This window comes from Musca domestica, unplaced genomic scaffold (genome assembly GCF_030504385.1).
Source record: "Musca domestica strain aabys unplaced genomic scaffold, Musca_domestica.polishedcontigs.V.1.1 5, whole genome shotgun sequence".
NCBI classification, from domain to species: domain Eukaryota; kingdom Metazoa; phylum Arthropoda; class Insecta; order Diptera; family Muscidae; genus Musca; species Musca domestica.
Genome location: NW_026712346.1, coordinates 21,341,235 through 21,366,033, shown reverse-complemented (window position 1 = coordinate 21,366,033; position 24,799 = coordinate 21,341,235). Strand labels below are relative to the sequence as shown.

General features: G+C 36.4%; 1 protein-coding gene across 5 annotated transcripts in view; it reads left to right on the top strand.

Annotated features, from left to right (window-relative positions):
* The window catches only part of LOC101901699 (unextended protein), a 74,402-nt gene extending 54,304 nt beyond the window's left edge, over window positions 1-20,098 (top strand). For all 5 annotated transcript variants that reach the window (XM_059128134.1, XM_059128133.1, XM_059128130.1 and 2 more), the window contains 8 exons: window positions 1,849-2,362; window positions 2,426-2,641; window positions 2,720-2,893; window positions 7,299-7,944; window positions 8,010-8,276; window positions 8,350-8,570; window positions 8,789-8,899; window positions 19,782-20,098. In XM_059128134.1, the coding sequence (XP_058984117.1) occupies window positions 1,849-2,362; window positions 2,426-2,641; window positions 2,720-2,893; window positions 7,299-7,944; window positions 8,010-8,276; window positions 8,350-8,570; window positions 8,789-8,899; window positions 19,782-20,051 (2,419 nt within the window). In that variant the 3' untranslated portion in view covers window positions 20,052-20,098. The remainder of the gene's footprint in view (window positions 1-1,848; window positions 2,363-2,425; window positions 2,642-2,719; window positions 2,894-7,298; window positions 7,945-8,009; window positions 8,277-8,349; window positions 8,571-8,788; window positions 8,900-19,781) is intronic.
* The last annotated feature ends 4,701 nt before the right edge of the window (window positions 20,099-24,799 follow it).

The window sequence follows — 24,799 nt, the reverse complement described above, 5'->3', positions numbered from 1 at the left end:
AGAATGCTGTTAAATATAAATAACAATAGTTTAACGGCCGGTGTTGGTAATTTCTTGAGCATGTTTGGAGTAATTCTATCTTTACCCGGGGATTTTTTTAGTTTTATCGAGGCTATAGAACTTTCGATTTCTTTTAGAGAAAATCGTATTGGATTCGGAACAATGTCGTCAATTAAAGGTTGAACAACTGTCGAAGGTCCGGGATTTGGGGTAAATACAGATTCAAGATGTTCGGCAAATGCGTTTACCTTTTCTTCTGTAGATCTTGCCCAAGTCCCATTTTCTAGGCGTATTGGAGATTCGTGGGCGATAGGTCTTCTCAAGTTTTTTGTGGCTTTCCATAAGCTGTAGTCAGTTCTCTCTGTGGGATCCAGGTTATTTAGGAATATTTTTAGGTTTCGCTCTTCATTTAATCTGAGTGCTTGTTGTAAGAGTTTTTCACATTCTTTTAGTTTTTTCCGAAACCTAGGTGATCGGTGCTTCTGCCATTCTCTTCTGGCCTTCCTTTTATCAGACACGAGTTTTCGAATGGTCGATGGATTATAGGAATTATTTTCTAGTTTTGAAAATTTAGTGGGAGTGGCAACATTGACAGCAGTGTTGACTATCGAAGTAAATATTTTAACTGCATTGTCAATTTCTTCTCCGGACTTTAGAGGAGTGTTAGAATTCACATGTGTACTGACATATTTTTTGTATTGCGAGTTGAACATCATTTAATGTTATTATAGTTGGGGAATGGTCTGACGACAAGTCAAACGAGGGTACCACGGACATTTGTTCCCTCTTAATATTCTTTGTTACCGCAAAGTCAATTAAGTCAGGACGTTTTTGCAGGTCTGAAGGCCAGTAAGTAGGCTGGCCAGTAGATAACACGTCCAGTTTAGCGGACGAAATGGAGTTTAAAAGCTGTCTACCTCTGGGTGTAATAAGTCTAGATCCCCAGAAGGTGTGTTTGGCATTATAATCTCCAGCTGCAATGAATCTACTACCAAGTGATGAGAAAAAGTGTGCGAATTCATCTTTGCTTATACTATGTCTCGGAGGACAATATATTGCAGATATAGCTGTATTCGTTGAAGATAGTGCAACTGTTGTAGCTTGTAGGTGGTCAAACTTATATTCTGGCATGGGGTAATGCTGAATTTTATTAGAAATTATCACCGCGGTGCCACCGCAAGCTCTCCCACTAGGGTGTTTAGTGTCGTATGTACTGTAACCGTTTATTCTAAAACAGTTTCTAGAAGTGAAATGAGTTTCAGATACCAGTAAAATGTGTATGTTGAGTGAGTGAATAAAGTTTTCGACCTCGTGTTTATGTTGGCATAAGCCGTTTGCGTTCCAAAAACAGATTCGAATTTTATCTATTTTTGTTTTAAAACTATTTGCATAATCATAGATTGATTTCTCACAATATCTTGCATCATGCTTTGCATACTTGTCATAAAAGAATTCATGGTGACGATTAGTTTTTCGATAGATGATTCTATATTTGAATTTTTATAGTTGGGTGAGTCATTTCTCAAAGTATCAGAATATAAGTATTGCATATTCTGTGAGGGGAGATTGTAATTAGGAGCGGTGGTTTCATTCCTCTTGTTTAGCTCAGGGAACTCAGCTGTTTTGATATTAAATTGTGGATTTTCCCGTACCCGGTAGCTTGTAGGCTTTTTTGTGGCTAAGCTAGATTTTGTTAAGATTTTATAGGTATATACTATTACAATATAATTATATTCAATATTCTATATCAATATTTATGACAAATAGTATTATAAAAAATATATAAATCAATTCTATTAATAGATTAATAGACTATTTATCTAATAGACATCTTATCTCTCTTTTCAGACCCTACTCCTCGCCACTAATTATCACTGGCTTCCGTTTGGAGTCTTCCAAACATGAAGTCGAATATGATGATGGTATACCCAGTGTTATGAGTGAATCAGTTTTTACTATAAGAATTTTTGGCTTGGGCATTACTGAAAATACTGTGATAGCTTTTACAACTGAAGTCAAGGATGCCGGTACTTATTGCCAGTTTCCGGCAACATTATTGCACAAAGTTATTAATGGCACCGTCACGGGCAATACGGCACTCTATGAGGCATCCTTACCGAAGGGCAAAAAGGATTTTTACATATGTGCTAAGAATGATGTCAATGCTTTTCGAGATGAGGACGTAGAAAATCCAATACCCCTTCTTCATCAATGCAAAGATTCGTGGTGTATTGTACGCAGCCATGAAAGTTTATTGCCGCTTTGGGTTTCCATAGTTATTATTTTGATATGCTTATGTTTCTCGGCTCTATTTTCGGGCTTAAATTTAGGTCTTATGGCTTTGGATCGAACCGAGTTAAAGGTAAACTCTATTTTATCCGATTTCCATGTTATCGTTGACTAATTTTCTTTATAAAACATGTAGATTTTACGCAATACTGGCTCGGACAAGGAGCGTGAATATGCGAAGAAAATCCAACCAGTTAGAGATCAAGGTAATTACCTGTTGTGCAGTATCTTGTTGGGTAATGTGTTGGTTAACTCGACATTTACCATTCTCTTGGATGGTTTAACTTCCGGCCTAATTGCTGTCGTTTTCTCTACCCTTGCCATCGTCATTTTTGGTGAAATTACACCACAGGTTAATTGACATTATTTAGCTGTTCTCTTCAGCAGAATTGTATATTGAATTAAAATATATATTATTTTCAAAATTTAGGCCATATGCTCAAGACATGGTTTGGCTGTTGGTGCAAAAACGATTTTAATTACTAAATTCATTATGCTGGTCACTTTTCCGTTGTCCTATCCCACATCGAAAATATTGGACGTGTTATTAGGCGAAGAAATTGGAAATGTCTATAACCGTGAACGCCTTAAGGAATTGGTTAAGGTAAGTAAAACCTTTGAATTTAATCCGCAATGCGATAATGCAGCTGTGAAATGGATATCAATAACATACCAATTTTCTGCTAATTTTATAAATTTGATGCTTTTGTACACGATAAAATGTTGTTTTTCTTGTTCATAGCTTAACATTTTCTGAAATGATATTATTCGTAAGGTTCCACTTACCCAATAAATACATAGTAGCTATAAATAACAGTTTTGTCCATTGTCGCTTTATACCTCCCAAAAAGACTACACATATGATGTGTAGAATTCAAAAATAAAAAAAACACTACAAATGTATTACGTATTCAAAAATTCAAAAATAACGCGAATCAAAAATTGTGTCAAAATAAAAGAAAAAATGCAAAAACTGGTGGTGGTCGGTTCATATGCAATGTTACTTTCTGCAAAAAAAAAAACGCTTTAAAACTTCTACAGTGTTACTAATCATGTATTTTGTTTTGATTCCTCATTCACCCCATAATGTTACCATATTGAATATATAATGTTGCCATATTAACACTGAATTCTTAGCTCACCAAATCGTACGAAATCTGAAGAAGCTAAAACAAAGTCGAACGATTTTGAATTAAAAATGTATGTATCAATTTGAGACGTTTTATTGATAGTCTTTTTTTAAAAGTTGAAAATGAATTATTGTCTAGTTTTAGCTTTAAAATCATTCATGAATTAAGACTCAATAGCATCAAATGAAAAGAGTTCAGACCAAAGGGCAAAAATGCTCAATGCAGGGTATTTTTCCGAGCTTATTTTCCGGAACACTTTGAATATTTTGATTTTAATTTCATTATAGACTTGGTATATACTCAAGCATAAAATATGTTTAATTCCAACATGTTCTTAAATCTTGTTTTAACGTTTAGCTCCGAGTATTAAAATATCTTATACTATCTTCAACTTCAAATTCATTGATTAAGCAAACTAAATCTATACAATATAAAATCGTTTTATGTTTAAACTAAGGTACAAACTGAATTAAGACTAATCTGATGACGATGATTTGGATGCAAAATCCAAATATAATAAAAATAGCTCAGTTACATATTATTGTATAATAGTTTTGCTTAAAAATATGTTAGAAAACTGCATAAAAACATTGACTTTAATATTTAGCAAAATCTAATCCGCATTCGACTGTGTTAACATAATAATATAATTGTTTCTTAAATTCGTTAAACTTAAGGTGCAGGTACATACAAAGCTTGAGCTAGGCATATTAATGTCAAATTATAATGGAAACGACGTCAGGATTTTAGTGCGGCTCTGTAATCCCTTTATGAAATGTCACAAAATATGCATAGCCATGACTTCAAGCTTCTTATGTACTTACCCCCTTAATTTGCCGCCGAGCCGAACTTTGAATACCCTCCACCATTTGGAACGAAATAGGAAATTTTCAAAAAAATAAAATCCATTAAAAAATCTGTTAAAATCTTAAAAATACCGATCATCAAAAGATACCGATATATGCGGGATATACGATTCTATTTCAGGGGGTAAAGTACTCACAAAGAACTTCTTGTGTAGAATTTCAGACAATTCCATTGAAAAATGTAGCTAAAATCATCAAAATACCGAACATCGGGGAGTACTGTGATATGGGGGCTATACGATATAGTGGACCTATTGAAAAAATCCTCTGTTAGGGGCTAAATTACTCACAAGGAACTCCTTGTGTGGAATTTCATACAATTCCATTGAAAATGTGGCTAACATCATCAAAATACCGAATATCGGGGGGTACCGTTATATGGGAGCTACACGATATCGTGGACCGATATGGCCCATCTTCAAACTTGACCTGCCTTTAGGCAAAAGGCAGATCTGTGCAAAATTTTAGCTTCCTATCTTTATTCGTTTTGACTGTAGCATGATTACAACAGGTGGACGGACGGACAGGGCTAAATCGTCTTAAAATTGTACGCAGATCAGGAATATATATACTTTGTTGCCTCTTAAATTATTATTTCAATGAGTTACAAACGGAATGACGAACTTAATATACCCTCCATACTATGTATGGTGGAGGGTATAATAACAAATTTAAATGTGTATTTGTAATTAAAACCACAATTTTTAATACATAAAAGTCTTTTAATGTTATAAGTTATCATTATTAGCTTCGTTTTCTGAAGAATCTAAATACGGAATTATTACAGTCTGTTTTTGTAAAAAAAAATGTTATTCTTAAGTTTTTGTTGTGCTGCTTGTGGCAACCCCAAGAAAATATTTCAAGAATATGGACCTGCTAGATGCGCCAGCAAAATGTTGATGTGTTAAAACAGTTCATATGTTAGTTTCCCATCATACGCATACAATTTTGGCATAATTCTGTACCAAACTGCCAATTTCCGTTCAGTACGATAGGTCTCTTTTTACAGATTTTTTCTCACGTTCTCTCTTGTATTTGTTTGTAACAAAATCCCAGCGTTCGAATATAAAAAGTACACAAAGATAGTGTACTAAAATCACTAAAAAATCGTAGTGTACCAGAGTCGGAGCAATAAAAAAAAGTGTACCGCATGCACCATGTTAATCATCAATGCATCAATGTGCCTTATGAGATTTGGAAAAAATATGATGTTGGTAAAATAGCATTGATAATGAATAAAATGATTATAGTGAAAGAAATTAAGGATTGTAAATTTAATATTTACATGTAAACAACAGTATCTAATTGAGCACCCTTTCCGACTTTGCTAAATTATACAAAATTCGATATGAGAATCACTGTTTGTATAAGTGGAAATTAAAGAAGAAATAAAACAACGCACTTAATTAAACATACTTAATACTCATTTATTTATAAGTATTCAATTTTTATTACATAAATGTATTTTTAATATAAAAATTTAATTAATTAAACAAGTAAAATATAATAAACATAATCTAAATAGAAAATAATAAATAAGGAAAAGGTTATAAATTAAAAATATAACTACACCAGTAAGAACTTTAATCTGATCCCAACTGGTAATTAAAAATTCCATTTGCTTTTACACAATTTTGTATTTTTATTGTGCGTTTTTCTTCGATGTAGTTTGCATATTGCTCAGGATCACATCCTCTTTAAACATCTTCCTTCATATATTTCCGGAATGTACGCTTAAAATCTTGTAATTACAAATCTGCAAATTAACGTTTGATTCATTGAACTGAACGTTTAATAAGAATTGAAAGACAGGACATTGGCATTTTTACATATATTGTAATAAATATTGTTCTTAAAAATAATAAGACTACCTGTTCTTCGGTGCGAAATTGTGACAAACTATATTCTAGATATCAGCACATATCTGGATGTATAAGCTGTGGTTTGGTTTTATTTACACCGAAATCATGAAACTGATTCGAAACTCTCATCCATATTTTGTAAAATATTCAATTTTTACAGCTACGTTCATTGATTTTTTGGTACCACAAAAGAGCAGGAAATTTTTCTGCATAACAACCCATTACAACGCAACAACTAAAATAATCTTTTTCGCGGAAAATTAAAAATTTCAAATGGTTAATATAATAATTTGTGTTATTATCACTTCTATTTGGTTTTTCCACTATCTTCAATTTCGCAATCAATCTAAACCAGCGGTGCTCAAAACCGTGTTCTAGAACATGAAGAGAAAAAAGAGATAATTTAAGAGAAAATTAAAATTGTGTTTTTCTTTATATTTTACGTTTCTATTTAATTGTTTTTAAACACGAATGTTTACCAAAATAACTCATAAAACAAAAAAAATATTTGTATAAATAATGACTTAACACTGTTTTGTTCTTGATTTAAATAAGCAAAGAGAAATTTGACTGAAAAGAGATATTTCTTCTTGAGCATCGCTGATCTAAACATACATGACAAATAATATAAATCCAGCTTTTATTTTCACAATATTGAATTGTATTAGTAATTTTTGCATTATCAAAAACATCAAACATTTAATTTGTCTCACAAATCGTAAACAACACATACGTGGCAGACTACTGGTACATATTTTTTGAATGTTCCGTTATGTAGGGCTCCGACTGCGGACACTACGTTTTTAGTGCTCCGACTGCGGTACAATACGACTCTCGTTGTGCTCCGGTACAGTATCACTAAACGGTACAGTACCACACTGTTTATTTTCGAACGCTGCAAAAACCCAAAAAAAATGTGAAGTAATAGCTAGACATAAAAAGCATTTGCTTCAAAAAACGCAAATATTTTTTTCAGTCGACAATTTTGGAATGATTGGTATAAATATACTTACAAAAAAGGCTATTTAAATCACTTCGTACGGAATTCGTTATGAAATATTTATTTAATACATATTAGTTCAATATAATTTAAATTAAATATGTTTTGAATTTTACCTTCATTTCTACATGAAATTAATCTACTCTTTCAGGTCACTACTGGCATTAATGATTTGGACAAAAATGAAGTTAATATTATTTCTGGTGCACTAGAGTTGCGTAAGAAAACTGTAGCCGATGTAATGACACACATCGATGATGCTTTTATGTTGCCCTTGGATGCTACATTGGACTTTGAAACTGTCTCAGAAATTATGAAATCTGGATTCTCTCGCATACCAGTTTACGATGGCGACCGCAAAAATATTATCACCCTATTGTACATAAAAGATTTAGCCTTCGTTGATCCGGATGATAATACTCCATTAAAGACGTTGTGTGAATTCTATCAGAATCCTGTTCATTTTGTATTTGAAGATTATACACTAGACGTTATGTTTAATCAGTTCAAAGATGGTACAATCGGGCATTTAGCCTTCGTGCATCGTGTTAACAATGAAGGCGATGGTGATCCATTCTATGAGACAATTGGTTTGGTAACTTTGGAAGATGTTATCGAAGAATTAATTCAGGCAGAAATTGTGGACGAAACAGATGTCTTTGTTGATAATCGTACTAAAGTAAAGCGTAATCGCAATAAAAAACAAGATTTCACAGTTTTTGCCGAACGACGAGAAAACCAAACAATACGCATATCGCCACAATTGACTCTGGCAACATACCAATTCTTAAGTACTTGTAAGTTGAGTGTGACATAAATTTATAAATTAAGTTGTTCAATGCTATATTTTTTTCATATTTAGCTATTGACGCTTTTAAAAAAGAACTAATATCTGAACAAATATTAAGACGTCTTCTAAATCAAGACATAGTTCACAGTATTAAATGCAAGGGCAAGGAAAAAGATGATCCTTCCCTTTTCATCTTCCAACAAAACAAAGCGGTTGACTTCTTTGTACTTATATTGGAAGGTCGTGTTGAGGTCACTGTTGGCAAAGAGTCTTTACTTTTTGAAAGTGGCCCGTTCACCTACTTTGGTACTCAAGCATTAGTATCTAATGTTGTTGTAGGTACGTTGAACTTTATGTCCATATATTCTTATATCCATATTATATTGTTGTTGTTTTCAATTTTAATTTGTAGATTCTCCCTCTCAAATGGGATCATTGCAGTCGTTGACACTAGATTCCAAAGTTCGTCAGACATTTGTCCCTGATTATTCAGTTCGTGCCGTTACAGATGTCATTTATATTGCCATCAAACGAAACTTATATTTAACAGCTAAAAAAGCAACTCTACTGGAGAAGTCTCGAAAATCTGGTGCTGAGCCTAGTACAGCTGAATTTGATGATGAAGTGGAAAAGGTAAAATGTTTTCCTAAGTACGGTAATGGATTTATGAGGTCAAATTGATTCATATTTGAGTATTTCATAGCTCTCAAGTGTGGCATGTTGCCGCATATGGAACTTATACTATTTAAAACTTATTTTTTCTATATTGCCAATTCACACATTGATCTGAAATTAAGACAGTGCATTTTATTTTCTTACTTATTTCTATGTTTCTCCTATTTAAATTTTAGCTATTGCACTCCATACATGAAGACGATAGACCACATCATATACGCAGCAATCAAAGTATACGCAAAGGATCTACGGCAGTGGGTAGCAATACAGCTTCGCCATCTTTTAATGTAAGTTTGCCACGTAGTAAGTTTTAAAATGAAATGTTGTCGTTTCAATACGATTAATAGTCGTACCGAGTCGTACTTGTGTTAGGTATAGGAATGAATTAATTTTCGCACAAGGGTTTGCCAAGTAAATGAAAGTGAAAAGAAAGCTCAGCAAACTTTTAGAAGTATTGACCTTTTTTACTCCCACTTTTCATCTACCTGTGTTTCAAAAGTACCTTTTGGAATTTTAAAACTTGCGGAAATATCACTTTGCAATTGTGAATTTGTGATGTAAAACGATAACAAAAAAGTTGCAACAATATTTAACTAAACGAACAAGATTATCTACATTTTCTTTGTCTTTGTAAAAATATTAGAAGTATTTCAAACTTTTTTTTCTTGAATCATGTCAATGTTTGTAAAGCGGTTTACAACTATAAAAATGTACACATTCTCATTATTTAACCTATGGAATTGTCCAAATGGTCTTTCCGTGATCACTTCATTATCGATGGTAGAGTTCATATACTAGTTTGATGATTTATTTATTTTCTATTTTATTATTTTTACTAGCTGGCCCAGTCCGCGTTGCCGGCTCGTAGTTTTAGTCTTTAATGCATAGTTTTAAAAATATAACAATTCACAAATCTGGCGCACAATTTTTAGTATAAATGATGACTCGATTAAATATAAATAAATACGGCTTTCAAAAAACCTGATCCTATTTTCAGTAAGAGGTTTTAGTTTGTGAGTTAAAAGCCTAACTCACATGGGCCTGTTTATAATAGGCCCATGTAAGATGGTTCTCTACCTCCAAAGTAGCCTAAACACACATATTTAGTCAAATCGATTCGAAAATTTAATCAAAACCTCGAAATAGGTAAAATCAGGAGGTACTTTTATATGAGCGCTACTCCAAAACATTGACATTGAAAAATTTCCGCGAAGAGGTCTTCCAGAAGCTAGATGCCAAATAAGGGCAAAATCAATTGAAAAATGTTACCGAGGCCCTGGTATTAGCTAAAATCATCGGACATCTTCACATAAGAGTTACATTGAAGCATGGTCCTATACTTATAATTATTTGAACGAATTTGTTTTTTTTTTATAAAATCTCAAATTACCAACATGTGAGGAATTTTAAAGGGGCTATGTCATTTGAGGGGGGCTATATCACAATGTAGACAAACCTGATACATATTTTGTACAATTGATTCCTCATGTAACCCCTAGAACTGTATCAAATTTAAAACTTTATCGTAACTTTTGCGGAGTATGGGGCAAAATATTTGCGGCCCTTTGTGTATGGTTAAGCTATATAAAATGGACTCCGGGAACCCCTCTTTTGGGATTTTTATTTAGCAACCAAAAGATTGTCTGCAGCGCAATGTAATTACTGACGATAGCGCATAATGCCCGTATAACGTTACCTATGATTTAGGATTACTTTTAAGGGTTCGGAAGAATTTTCCGAGCATATGAATCCTTTTCATACTATATTTTCAATTCACTCCACTATTTTTTTGCACAATGAATTTTGCATTTTTAATTCTCATGGGATGGACTATTTCCATATCTAATCAAAATCGAACATTTGGGTATGGCAACCATATAACAGCATGTATAGAACATATGCAACTTGATCAATTTTTCGGTTTTTCAATAAATATTATCATAATAGAACAGTCAATTTTTTTAGTCTCGCGATTTTTCTCAACATTTTATTTCATGACAACGTTTTCACTGTAATTACAAATAACCAAAAGAAACCTTTGAGTCAAATTGTCCCAGCCGTTCTCAACTGATGTGTTACTATACTTTTTCAATTTTTTTACATATAAATTTAAAGAAGTAGGTGTAGCCAGATCCTCTGACCTCAAAAAGATACCTAGGGTTGGAAGGAGAATCAAGATTACGTCGTATACTAACTGTCCATCTTCATGATTTTGGCAAATATAAGGATTTTAGATAAATTGAAAAATCGGCGTAAAATTGGGGGTGGTCACTTTTTCTTTGCATAAAAACCTTAACCTTAATGTTCGTCCCGGTCTCAACTGAATCAATTACCAACGAAAAACAATTGGTTTATATATAGATTAAAAAGTAGGCGTGGTTAGTTCCTCAGCTCCCCAAATAAATACTTAGGATTGGAGGGAAAGTCTACAGTATGTCGTGTAATAATTTTAAAACCGATATCTTCATTATTTGGCAAATATAAGGATTTTAGATAAATCGAAATAGTGAGCGTAAAAGTGGTCAATATTTTTTTCTTTAAAAACCTAACTCAGGATATGACGAACGTTTGTACAAAAAAAAATCATGCAAATCGGTTCAGCCGTTCGCAACTGATTCCATTTCCAACGTAAAACAATTGATTTTTATATATATAGATCACAATTCCTGACGTACTGCTTTATTTGCGACATAATCTTGGGACAGCAATAAACAGATCTTATACGGTTAAGCGTTTTGTCTGTGCCATCGTGCTGCATATTTTTGTAGTTGTACGCCTTCTCTATTATGTCATGTAGTATCCACAACTTCCACTTGAATTCTATTACATCTGCATGGAAATGTTTGTTCTGTATGTACATTTTGTTGTCTTTCACTTTCAAATATGGCAACTTCTTTTTGTTTCTGAGGATTGTATCCTGTAGTTCTATTCGAAATTCAGTAATTCATTATCTAAATCGATTCCATCCATTATCATGCCAGAGACAAAAGCCAAGCGGGATAGATTGTCCGCTACGACGTTCTCGGATCCCTTGCGGTGTTCAATAAAGAAATCATACGCTTGTAGTTGTATGGACCACCGTGTAAGCTTTTCATTAAGATCCTTAAGTGTCATTAGCCACTTCAGACTTGCTTAATCGGTCATAATCGTAAACTTCATAAGTTGTACACACGCCCGGAATTGCTAAGTATGGAGTAATTCCTTTAACACGAATTCAGTTTCTGCTAATGAAATGCGATCGGATTTTCTTCGCCTTCATCATTTTGCAATGCAATATATTGTATAAAAAATGTTCGAGGCAAGTCTGGGAGTCGGTGTCGGAGAGTCGGCCGAGAATAGTTTTGAACCCACTTCCTTCAACAATTCAAAGTGTTATTTGAAGTCGTTAGTGATTATTAGAAGATATCATACCTACAATGTATTTGAGCCGCATTACATAAGTGTGTAGCGTTCGAACTGTAAATGCAGTATATGATTTAGCTTTTTCTTCTAAGTTCTATCTGCCAGACGACTTATTTCAGGTTGACGCTACTTATGTAATGGTTCTGATCTGAGAATTATTTCTAAGTAAATCTGAATTAAATCTATTCTTGTCAGGTTCACGGTTGCTCCATGCAAAATCACTTTCTTTGCAAAATCGCTTTCAATTCAATTGCCCACAATTTCTTCAACGGCTGGCGACAAGGGATTATGGTTATCTTCAACTTAACATTCTACCAATTTAACCGTATGCTTTTCTAATTTTCTTTCTTAACTTCTAATGGCAAATAATGTTGGATATTTCCAAAATTATTTTCCTTATTGGTTTGGGATCTTGAATTGCGGGTTTCCCTGAGGATTGATGGTTCCCCGCTACAACCGTGTTCGACCTTCAGTTTCCCGTCCTACAATTAGAGCATCTTAGGATGATGGTGATTTGCTTGTCACATTTAAAACAAAACATTTTTTTGACCCAACAATTGGGGTGGTAATTGCGGAAACTTATACACTTTATTCACATCGTCAAAGGTTCGAATATTTTCTAGTTCTTCTTCTTAAATTTCATTTACTCAAATGGGTTTATTGAAATTTGATGCTGAGTCCCGACGGAAAAATGTTTTCTCAACCTTTTGGCATCCCACTCGTAGCTATTCTAACGATGAAATTGACATCTAATAAACTATACTCTAAAGATTTTTTCTTAAATTATTTTTTTCCAGGGAGATCATCTCAAATTTTGATACTGGTTTTCCCACCTTAACCGCTTCAAATTAATGTGATGGGAAAGTTCATATATTGTTTCATTTAGCAATTGTTTGTGTTCCAGCAAAACTCTCATTTCTTCAACTCACATGCTTTGTCCACCAGAAAATTCAAAAAGACGGTGTAATCGCTTTCCTTCGACTACGTCTCGATATAGTTTTCAGATGTTGAGCTATTGTTGTCCGAAGGTATTGATGGTGTCTGACAATCTCATTCTGTGATGATACTATGGATTGGAGGGAAAGTCTACAGTATGTCGTGTAATAATTTTAAAACCGATATCTTCATTATTTGGCAAATATAAGGATTTTAGATAAATCGAAATAGTGAGCGTAAAAGTGGTCAATATTTTTTTCTTTAAAAACCTAACTCAGGATATGACGAACGTTTGTACAAAAAAAAATCATGCAAATCGGTTCAGCCGTTCGCAACTGATTCCATTTCCAACGTAAAACAATTGATTTTTATATATATAGATCACAATTCCTGACGTACTGCTTTATTTGCGACATAATCTTGGGACAGCAATAAACAGATCTTATACGGTTAAGCGTTTTGTCTGTGCCATCGTGCTGCATATTTTTGTAGTTGTACGCCTTCTCTATTATGTCATGTAGTATCCACAACTTCCACTTGAATTCTATTACATCTGCATGGAAATGTTTGTTCTGTATGTACATTTTGTTGTCTTTCACTTTCAAATATGGCAACTTCTTTTTGTTTCTGAGGATTGTATCCTGTAGTTCTATTCGAAATTCAGTAATTCATTATCTAAATCGATTCCATCCATTATCATGCCAGAGACAAAAGCCAAGCGGGATAGATTGTCCGCTACGACGTTCTCGGATCCCTTGCGGTGTTCAATAAAGAAATCATACGCTTGTAGTTGTATGGACCACCGTGTAAGCTTTTCATTAAGATCCTTAAGTGTCATTAGCCACTTCAGACTTGCTTAATCGGTCATAATCGTAAACTTCATAAGTTGTACACACGCCCGGAATTGCTAAGTATGGAGTAATTCCTTTAACACGAATTCAGTTTCTGCTAATGAAATGCGATCGGATTTTCTTCGCCTTCATCATTTTGCAATGCAATATATTGTATAAAAAATGTTCGAGGCAAGTCTGGGAGTCGGTGTCGGAGAGTCGGCCGAGAATAGTTTTGAACCCACTTCCTTCAACAATTCAAAGTGTTATTTGAAGTCGTTAGTGATTATTAGAAGATATCATACCTACAATGTATTTGAGCCGCATTACATAAGTGTGTAGCGTTCGAACTGTAAATGCAGTATATGATTTAGCTTTTTCTTCTAAGTTCTATCTGCCAGACGACTTATTTCAGGTTGACGCTACTTATGTAATGGTTCTGATCTGAGAATTATTTCTAAGTAAATCTGAATTAAATCTATTCTTGTCAGGTTCACGGTTGCTCCATGCAAAATCACTTTCTTTGCAAAATCGCTTTCAATTCAATTGCCCACAATTTCTTCAACGGCTGGCGACAAGGGATTATGGTTATCTTCAACTTAACATTCTACCAATTTAACCGTATGCTTTTCTAATTTTCTTTCTTAACTTCTAATGGCAAATAATGTTGGATATTTCCAAAATTATTTTCCTTATTGGTTTGGGATCTTGAATTGCGGGTTTCCCTGAGGATTGATGGTTCCCCGCTACAACCGTGTTCGACCTTCAGTTTCCCGTCCTACAATTAGAGCATCTTAGGATGATGGTGATTTGCTTGTCACATTTAAAACAAAACATTTTTTTGACCCAACAATTGGGGTGGTAATTGCGGAAACTTATACACTTTATTCACATCGTCAAAGGTTCGAATATTTTCTAGTTCTTCTTCTTAAATTTCATTTACTCAAATGGGTTTATTGAAATTTGATGCTGAGTCCCGACGGAAAAATGTTTTCTCAACCTTTTGGCATCCCACTCGTAGCTATTCTAACGATGAAATTGACATCTAATAAACTATACTCTAAAGATTTTTTCTTAAATTATTTTTTTCCAGGGAGATCATCTCAAATTTTGATACTGGTTTTCCCACCTTAACCGCTTCAAATTAATGTGATGGGAAAGTTCATATATTGTTTCATTTAGCAATTGTTTGTGTTCCAGCAAAACTCTCATTTCTTCAACTCACATGCTTTGTCCACCAGAAAATTCAAAAAGACGGTGTAATCGCTTTCCTTCGACTACGTCTCGATATAGTTTTCAGATGTTGAGCTATTGTTGTCCGAAGGTATTGATGGTGTCTGACAATCTCATTCTGTGATGATACTATGGGATTTTGGGTTGCATTTTGTACGGTAACGGTAATTTTTGACACGGCATCACTGAGTCTGTTTATGACTCCGTATACTCTTTCCATCTCCCTACTTACAATCTCCTGCCCAAAAGCTCGAAGATTATTGTTGAAGATTACTGAGTCTGTTTAGGACTCTTTCCAACTCCCTACTTACATTCTCCTGCCCAAAAGCTCGAAGATTATTGTTGACCTATGCCAATCTCTATTATACTAAGTTCCTCACTAAATTGTCTACCACTACTGGGTGAGTTGACAGATTTGATACTTAGAAAATGTGACATATCGACTTAAAATATTTGACCCTATTGTCTATGCTGTGTGCTATAGTGTACGAAAGGCAGTGCTATGATGAGATTCCGAACAAACATTAATCAATTATTTTATACAACGGGTATATTTAACACATGCTATCGCAACTGTGCAATTCGGAACCCAACCATAGCCCTCCATTAAGCGGTACGCAGCAATAAACCACTCAATAAAAATTGACCTCTTTACTCGCTTTCATTTACTTGACTTTAGGGTTATCGATCAACATTTGGACAAAATATTGGATTATCGTTCAAACTTATTTTTTTCTTGCTGGATTTGACTGAATTGTTGTTGTAGCAGTGGTATATGCATGTGTTTGCGTTCTGCTAATCTGGTTCCAGCTCCAGGTTTAGAAATTCGGTTACTTTAACGGGCTGTAGCCAGAGATCTTCTGGAGTTAGTTGGGTAGGTTTGGCTGTGCAATTAAAGAGGTGTAGCATATTGTGCGGGCCTGTATCGCACGCCGGGCAGGCGAATTGAACGTAATTTCGCCAAAACTACCCTGGTTTGTCTAGGCAGCTGACGTTCTTCAGCTGCAATGGATGGGGGTGGACTCCGAGGACGGCATTCACTTTATAACTGCTAATAGCATCCGCGACTGCATCGGTGTGAATGCCACTCAGACCTGCCTGATAGGCTTCTTGATCTAGAGGTTCTCTCTTGTAGCGCTCGACGTCACTCTTTAGATCATGTATGTCCTTCCTGACACGCCTGGGTGGGGGAGATTTATCCACCATATGATGGTTGGGATGACTCTCACGGTAACACCCAAGCAGGTACTGCAACGAAAGCATATGATTATGCTGACGTAAGGGAAGGACTTTCGCCTTCTCATGTAGATGGTCCACTGGTGTCATGAGAAGGCACCCTGTCGCAGTTCTCAGGGCAGCGTTCTGGCAGGTCTGGATATGCTTCCACTGCGAAGCACTAGTATTCGCAGACCACACTGGAGCCACATAGCTGACCACAGACCGACCTATCGCGTTATAAGAGGTCAACAAGGTTTCTTTGTCCGCACCCCAAGAGCTGCCGGCTAGCGCCTTGAGGACCTTGTTCCTACTTTTAATCTTGTCGCAGATAGCTGTGGCTTGTGCGGAAGACTTGAACATGCTGTCGAACGTGACCCCAATAATCTTGGGGTAGTTCGTGGTCGGTATTAGATTCCCCTCGACCTGAACATTCAGCTGTTTTTTCATCTCCGCAGACCATGTGGTAAAGAGTATGGCCGTTGATATTGTGGCGGATATTTTCATATTCTTCGCGTGGAAGTATGCGGCAAGTTCCGCGAGATAGGTGTTCAGCCTTTCGCATATGTCATCGACCACTGGACCCGACGCCATGATCGTACAATCATCCGCATACATTACGATCTCAATGCCGTCTGGAGGACGAGGAATTCCGGAAAGGTAGAGGTTAAAGAGGTTCAGGAGATATCACCCCACCTTGCGGAACTCTCTGTATCACTCTACGGGCTTTGGACTTCTTGTTCCGGAATTCCACGTACGACTGGCGTCCACACATATAGTTGATTATCCAACGTTTCAAACTTGGCCGGAGGGTAGTTCTCTGCACGCCCTCAAACAGTGTGGCATGATTGACCGTATCAAATGCCTTTGATAGGTCAAGGGCTACCAACACTGTTCTGTCACACGGCCTGTTCTGGTTCAGTCTTCTACTAATATGTGTGGAAATGGCGTGTAATGCTGTTGTGGTACTCTGTTGTGGACGGAAACCGTTCTGGTGGTTCACAACTGTATAGCTTCCTCTAATGCTGGGGAGGAGTAAAGCCTCAAGAGTCTTAGCTACTGGCGACAAAAGCGAAATCGGCCTGTACGATTCGCCTTTATTGGCATCCTTGTCTGGCTTCAGTAGCGGGACCACCCGGCCCATTTTCCAGGTTTCAGGCACTATGTGGGTGGCTAGCGACAAATTGAGAACTTTCGTTAAGTACTCGACTCCCGGCATATCCGGTTCCTTAACATTACCATTGAGATTCCGTCCGGGCCCAACGCTTTGGATGACTTAGAGTTACTGATGACATTTGCAACATCACCCATCGTAAACTGTGGTGGTTCCTCCTCGACGGGAAGAGATCTAAAACGACGTAGTACTCTTCGCTTCGCCCTATCGCTCTCGGGGTGCTCGACAAATTGTCGGCTAAAATATTCCGCGCACCTCTTCGGATCAATCACCGTTACGTCGTTAAAAGTGACTGAGGTCCTATCATCCTTTTTTCCAGGGTTCGAGAGCGACTTAACCGTTACCCACAGCTAACTCATATCGGTTTCAATGTTGCAGCACTTCAGATGGTCTAGCCACTTTTTCCTCTTATGCTCCTGTACCAACCTGTTGACTTCCACTGTCAGTTCACTGATTCTAGGATTAGTAGGGTTGGTACGACGAAGATCATCATGCTCGTTTGCTAATCCCGCTGCCTCTGCCGGGAAGTTTGGTCTTATCTCGGGTATTCGACCAGCAGGTATATAGCGAGCGGCTGCAGCTTTGATGATGTTTCGGAAAATCCTTTCTGCTACCCGAACATCAGAAGGGTTGGGCAGTTCTCTGAAGCGGCGGTTGGTGAATTCGCTGAACGCTGGCCAGTGAGCTTTCCTATGGTTAAGGAAAGTGCGGCGTTCAGAGGTTATGAAATCGGGCGACCTGCTTATGGAGACGATTATCGGGATATGGTCTGAGCCAAGAGAAGTGACGGGTCACGTCACGTCATTTATTAGACCGGGTGACACTATGGTTAAGTCTGGCGAACTGTGACACTCTCCTCTTATTCGGGTGGGGGCATCATCGTTAACCGTGCAGAATGTGGAGCAGTCAATCTGCTCTGCCAGCGCTGATCCCCTCTGGTTATTACCTAGGACGGAATGCCACAACTCATGGTGGGCATTAAAATCCCCTGATATAAGCCCAATAATGGGCTTATATCAGGCAAATAACGCGGTTCACAGTTAATAATCGGCGGGATATACACATTAAGCACCTCTACCTCGGCAGTTCCACACTTGACTGCTACACCCATAAATTCCATGTATGAGACAAGCTCAAGCGAAATAGGTCTGTACTGAACAGAATGGTGTAACAGGAACGCTAATCCCCCAACTCCACTTCTGGTGCGATCCTTCCTTAGTACGTTGTAACCATAACAACGTTGTAGGCTGAAATTTTCATTCAGCTTGGTTTCCTGCACCGCTGCGATCTTAATATTCCTTCGACTCATAAATTCCACTATCTCATCTATTTGGCCTCGAAGTCCGTTGCAATTGAATTGCAAGAATGATGCACAATCCGGAACAGCAACATGTGGCGTTAGGTGCTGCGGTGTTGGTTGCTGTTCTGGAGACTGCGGTGGAGTGCCATACTCCAACGACGTCTCTGATGAGGACGACGAAGAAGTGGACTCGTTGGGGACTACGTTACTACAGCAAGTCGCAACATAATCCCTTTCGACTTAGTCCGGAACAGTTCTTGAAGTGCACCTATTCTCTACATACATTACATCGCACCGAAACAGATCTGTGGTGGATGACGTTTTGACAAACTGAGCAGAACCATGGTCCGGGGTTTTCCTCAATCCCGGCACGGACCAATAAAATCCGTAGCAAGCATTCCGGGATATGCTGCTCCCAATGCAGAAAAATAAACAAACACAAACATGTACATACTGTGTTGGCAGCCGCTGGCCGAAACTGGGATCTTCTTGGTCAATCCGGTATCGTAGAACCCGCTGCCGTGGGATTGGGATTTGACTAAATGTTGTTCGATACATGTTTGCAATATTGTTCATATCAGAGAAATTCTCCCGATACAAGTTATTGTTCTTGCCTATTTTCTTCCTTTGTTCTAATAATATGCTCCAATAAATATAAAAAAGCTTATTTGTAATTTTTTTTCATAATAATATTAATATTATTATTGCTGTTGTTGTTGCATATTGTTGACATATTTATTTTACTTATTTGGTTAATTGTTTGGTTTAAGGTTATTAAAAACTATGTTATTTTTATTTTTGAATTTTTCCTTTATTATTCATCCTATATTTCGATTTCCTCCGGAAATCATCTTCAGGGATCTGTTTTATAAAAAAAACACAAATTACAAACTGATTTTAACACTATATAACACAATAAATAACATACATTTTAAAGTAAAAGCTCGTATATTCAGTTTAAATGTCACTATCAAACTTAGTTTTCTTTCGTCTTTACAATATAATATTTCATAGCTATTAAAATTGATCTGTTGGACTGAATAATTAATCTAATCATCGTATTCTCTTTCGATTTGCAGGACTTTTCTTCACAACACAGTCGTAGTATACTAGCAGCACCTAATCAACCGATTTCTGGAAGTAATAGTGGCGATATTAACGATGCTGTTTCATTGAGTAGTCTAATGACTTCTGAAGCGGCCGCTGCAGATTTCCATAATGCGGCAGTCCGAAGAAGCAGTACAGGCGATAATGCAAGCCACGCCAATAACTGTGAAAAGGTTAATAACAACAATGATGTAGTGACTACGCCGTTGTTGCCCAAAACTAACAATTCTAATGCAAAATAACAACGAGCTTTTTAACAGTACCGGTTGCTGTTAACCACACTTCCTAAGATATTAAAAGAAAACCAAAAGCAAACAAAAAACTTAAAGAGAAACCAGTTATGCACTTCAAACTTAAATTTCTTCTTTCCTTTATAAAATAATTTAATTTTAAAATAATCCTTCTGGCCTATTGTCCACAAACCATTATGTTAATAGAAGTATATCTTACAAACGTTTAAATATTAATTTTTATTTAAAATAATACATAAGCAAATAATGGCTTAGCGAGAAGATCGAGAAAACTGCATAGACATTTTTCTTAAAAACGAATCGCATTGTGTTATAATCATGCATTTATTTGGATTATCACATATTGGATGATCTAGATGAATTTTTTCGCAATTATTCAGGTAGCCCTAACTCATTCATAAATACAAAAGTAAGGCGCATTAATATTGCGAATGTATCTTTAATATTTGCTATCTTTTAAATGTAAATAATTTAAATATTTGCTATCGAATAAAATAATAATTAGATTTTAAATTTTAAACTGGTTCATTCATTACACATTTACGATGTGGGATTAGACAACACTAATTTCCTAGAATGTCAATATAAGTCGTCATATAATTTTCTTCAAATAATTACTATTTAATCTAACAAAATTGTACTATGAGTTTACCAACCACCATTTACGAAAGATAATTAAATATCTATGCAATTTTCCTACATTTTCTTGCTCGACCTAACGAAAAAAAAAAACAATTATAAAATTATTCAATTAAGTATTAGAACTATCGAAAACTATCAGAAATAATAGTAACAAAGCAATCTTAAACAAGAGATATATAGTTCTCAATTAAAAAGGTTTTTCTTATTATTTGAAATTTGATATTACCTTTTAAATAATAAAATATAAAAACGAAATGTAACGTTAAAATCTATAAATACACACTTACACATATATGTGTGATTTTCCAATTTTAGTTTTAAAATTTAATAGGAAAACGAATGTAATAATTTAATGTTTAATACCTCATTGCGTACAACAAAAGAATCCTGTTTTTATATAAAAAATGAGAAGTGAAACAAAAAGTAGTATTTATACGTTTGCAAACTGTAGAAAACAACAACTAATTTACTTATCGTATGTACTTAAGCCCAAAAATACAACACTATACTATGATGTATTATTAAAAAATTTGAACGAAAATGTTTTGTTTTTGTTGGTTATAACATATACTTTATTATATTGTTTAAAAGTTAAGTTTTGCATTGATTTCTTTTAAGTTTCATTTTCTATTTTCTTATATTCAGTCCAAAATATTTATATTTTATAATTAGCTCATAATAAAGAATTTAATATTTGATTCTCCAATATTGTATGGCTTTAATCTGGCCAATAAAAGTATTTGAAATGCCTTTAAATATGAATAAATTTCGACATTTTTAATTGAACAATACCAACTATTTAGGAAAAACAAGTAAAAAAGCTGTAATATGCCCTCCATCGTTGGGAACGAATTTGGCAATTTAAAAAAATAAAATCCGTTAAAAATTCTGCTCAAATCTTAAAAATACCGAATGTTGCCGTTATATTAGGGTCTATATGACGACGTGGTCCTGCATAGGCTATAGTATCCATTACGATCTTCAAATACCAAATATGAAACATTTTCTATAAATAATGTCGCTTAAATCACCAAAATGCCGAATATTGGGGCTATACCAAAACGTGCAACATAATATACATTTGAGTAAAATTTTATCAACCTACTTCATTTCGTTCGGAAGCTAAAGTGATTTCCACAGACGGTCGGAACTCTTTAAATCGACATAGAATTTTATGCCGATCAAGAATATATACTTTGTGGGGTCTAAAATGTATATTTTGATGTGTTTCAAACGGAATGACAAACTTAATATGCCCTCTATACTATGGTGGAGGGTATAAAAACGACGTATTTAGCTTTGTGGTTGTTTAACATTATTACATTTTTAATGAAAAGAAGTTTTTTTTTCATTCAAAAGCAATAGTTTGCCCTGAAAATTTACACTCATTACTCGATGGCACACCCGGAACGGTAGATTAAGCTTGAAGGAGGTGGGAAAAATACAACTCTGAAGTAGAATCTCATTTTGTCAAATGGACTTGTAAAGCATGTACCAATTTATTTTGATAATTTAATGTCTCAAATTGAGGAGAAAAGGCAAAGCATTGTAGGTTTCCACAAAATTTAATTGAGGATAAGAAGAAAACTTTGTTTCTCACAAAATTTATGTTATAAATGAATTTAATAATATTTAATTTTTTTACTTTATTAAGGGCTTGTTACGGTACGACGAACGAATGACACAATATTGATTGTCATGACTAATTGTCAAGTAAAATTGTCTTGAAACGGAGCTGTATTTTACTCTGTCGCATACACACAAGAGTGCTTCAACAAGTATGATGAAGTAGTCTTGATCATACTTAGTAGAAATCGAAGCAAACTAACATGTTTATTTGAGTTGAGTAAGCGAAACGAAAAAATTGTGAACAAACACGAATTGATCAAAGCTCTGTGTTCGCAATCAAACAGCTCACATGAGTGATTTAATAAATTGGTACAAATGGTATATTATCAACATATTTTTTATTTCATTTGGCTTTGTGGTATATTAGACCTCAGGGGCTTATATCAAGGAAATCGTTATTTAAAAAAAAGGAACACATCAATGGCATTGAATAAACAAAATATTTTTATTTATTTGTTTTTATTTAACCATATAGACTAAGAATTATAACACAACATTTCGATCATTTTGTTTACCAGACAGTTTGTTGTTGTTGTAGCAGCTCATACATCTGTGTTCGTTCGGTTTCCATTTTCTGACCCAATTCAATCAGGTTCTGCCTCTAAGTCCAGTCTCAAAAAGGTTGCAACCTGTACGGGTTGTGTCCATAACGAGACTGGAGTTCGGTGAGTAGGCTTGGCTGGGCAGCGAAATAGGTGCAGCGTGTCATGTGGGCCTGTGCCACATGCTGGGCAGATGTTCTGCACGTCGCCGTTAATCCGGACCCAGTAGGAATTTAGGCGGCTGCACCATCCGGATCGTAATTGAGCCAAAACTACTCGGGTTTGTCGGGACAACTCTCGTTCCTCAGCTGCGACGGGAGTGGGATGGTCTCCTAGAACAGCATTCACTCTATATCCTTTAATGGCTTCTGAGACCGCATTAGAGTGAATACTATTCAGTCCCGCTTGATAGGCCTGTTGATCTAGAGGCTCTATCTTATACCTCTGTACCTCTCTCTCTAGATCATGAAGGTCTTTCCTAACGTGCCTGGGCGGAGGCTGCCTATCCACAAGATGGTGATTTGGATGGCTTTGTCTATAACACCCAAGCAGGTATTGCATTGACAGCATTTTGTTATGCTGTCGCACCGGTAAGACCTTCGCCTCCTCATGTAGGTGATCGACAGGTGTCATGAGAAGGCACCCTGTTGCGGTTCTAAGGGCGGCATTCTGGCAGGACAACATTTTTCCACTGCGTAGCACTGACGTTGGCGGACCACACCGGAGCCGCATAGTTTACCACAGACCGGCCTATCGCGTTGTTAGAGGTCAACAAGGTTTCCTTACCAGCTCCCCAAGTACTGCCGACCAGAGACTTGAGGACCTTGTTCCTACTTCTAATCTTGTCACAGGTAGCTGTGGTATGCGCGGACGATTTAAAGAGGTTATCGAATATGACCCCTAATACCTTGGGGTAGTTGGTGGTCGGAATAATAGCACCATCGATCTGCACATTCACGGATAGCCCCATCTCTGCAGTCCATGTGGTGAAAAGTGCGGCTGTCGACTTAGTGGCGGATATCTTCATATTCCTCGCAGTGAAAAAGGCGGTAAGGTCAACAAGGTAAGCGTTTAACGGATCGCAAATGTCATCAATAATGGGTCCGGACGCCACGAGCGTACAATCATCTGCGTACGTTATAATCTCTATGCCGTCTGTATGGCGTGGAATGTCAGAAAGGTAGAGGTTAGACAGTTCCGGAGATATCACCCCACCTTGGGGAACTCCCTGTTTAACTCTATGGATGCTCGACTTCTTGTTTCTGAATTCCACGTACGACTGGCGTCCACACATGTAGTTTACTATCCAACGTTTCAAACTTGTCCGGAGGTGTGGCATGATTGACTGTATCAAAGGCTTTTGATAAATCAAGTGCCACCATAACTGTTCTATCGCACGGCCTGTTCTGGTTGAGACCTCTGCTGACATGTGTGGAAATGGCGTGTAAAGCTGTTGTTGTGCTGTGCAATTTTCTTATGCTGGGGAGGAGAAAAGCCTCAAGCGTGTTTGCTACTGTTGACAAAAGTGATATCGGCCTGTATGAATCACTTTTGCTGGCATCCTTGCCTGGCTTCAGTAGCGGGACCACCCTGACCATTTTCCAGGCATCGGGAACTACTAGGGTGGCTAACGACAGATTGAGAAGCTTTGTAAGATACTCAACTCCTGGTTCATCCAGTTGCTTCAACATCACCATTGAGATTCCGTCAGGACCAAGCGCTTTGGATGACTTTGCGCTTCCGATGACCTGTGCAACATCTGCCAACGTAAATTGTGGTGGTACCTCCTCGGCTGGAAGGGATCGTACACGGCGTATGATCCTTCTCTTCGCCCTGTCACTCTCGGGGTGCTCTACAAACTGCCGGTTAAAATAACACGCGCACCTCTTCGGATCTGTCACTTCTACGCCGTTGAATGAGACAGAT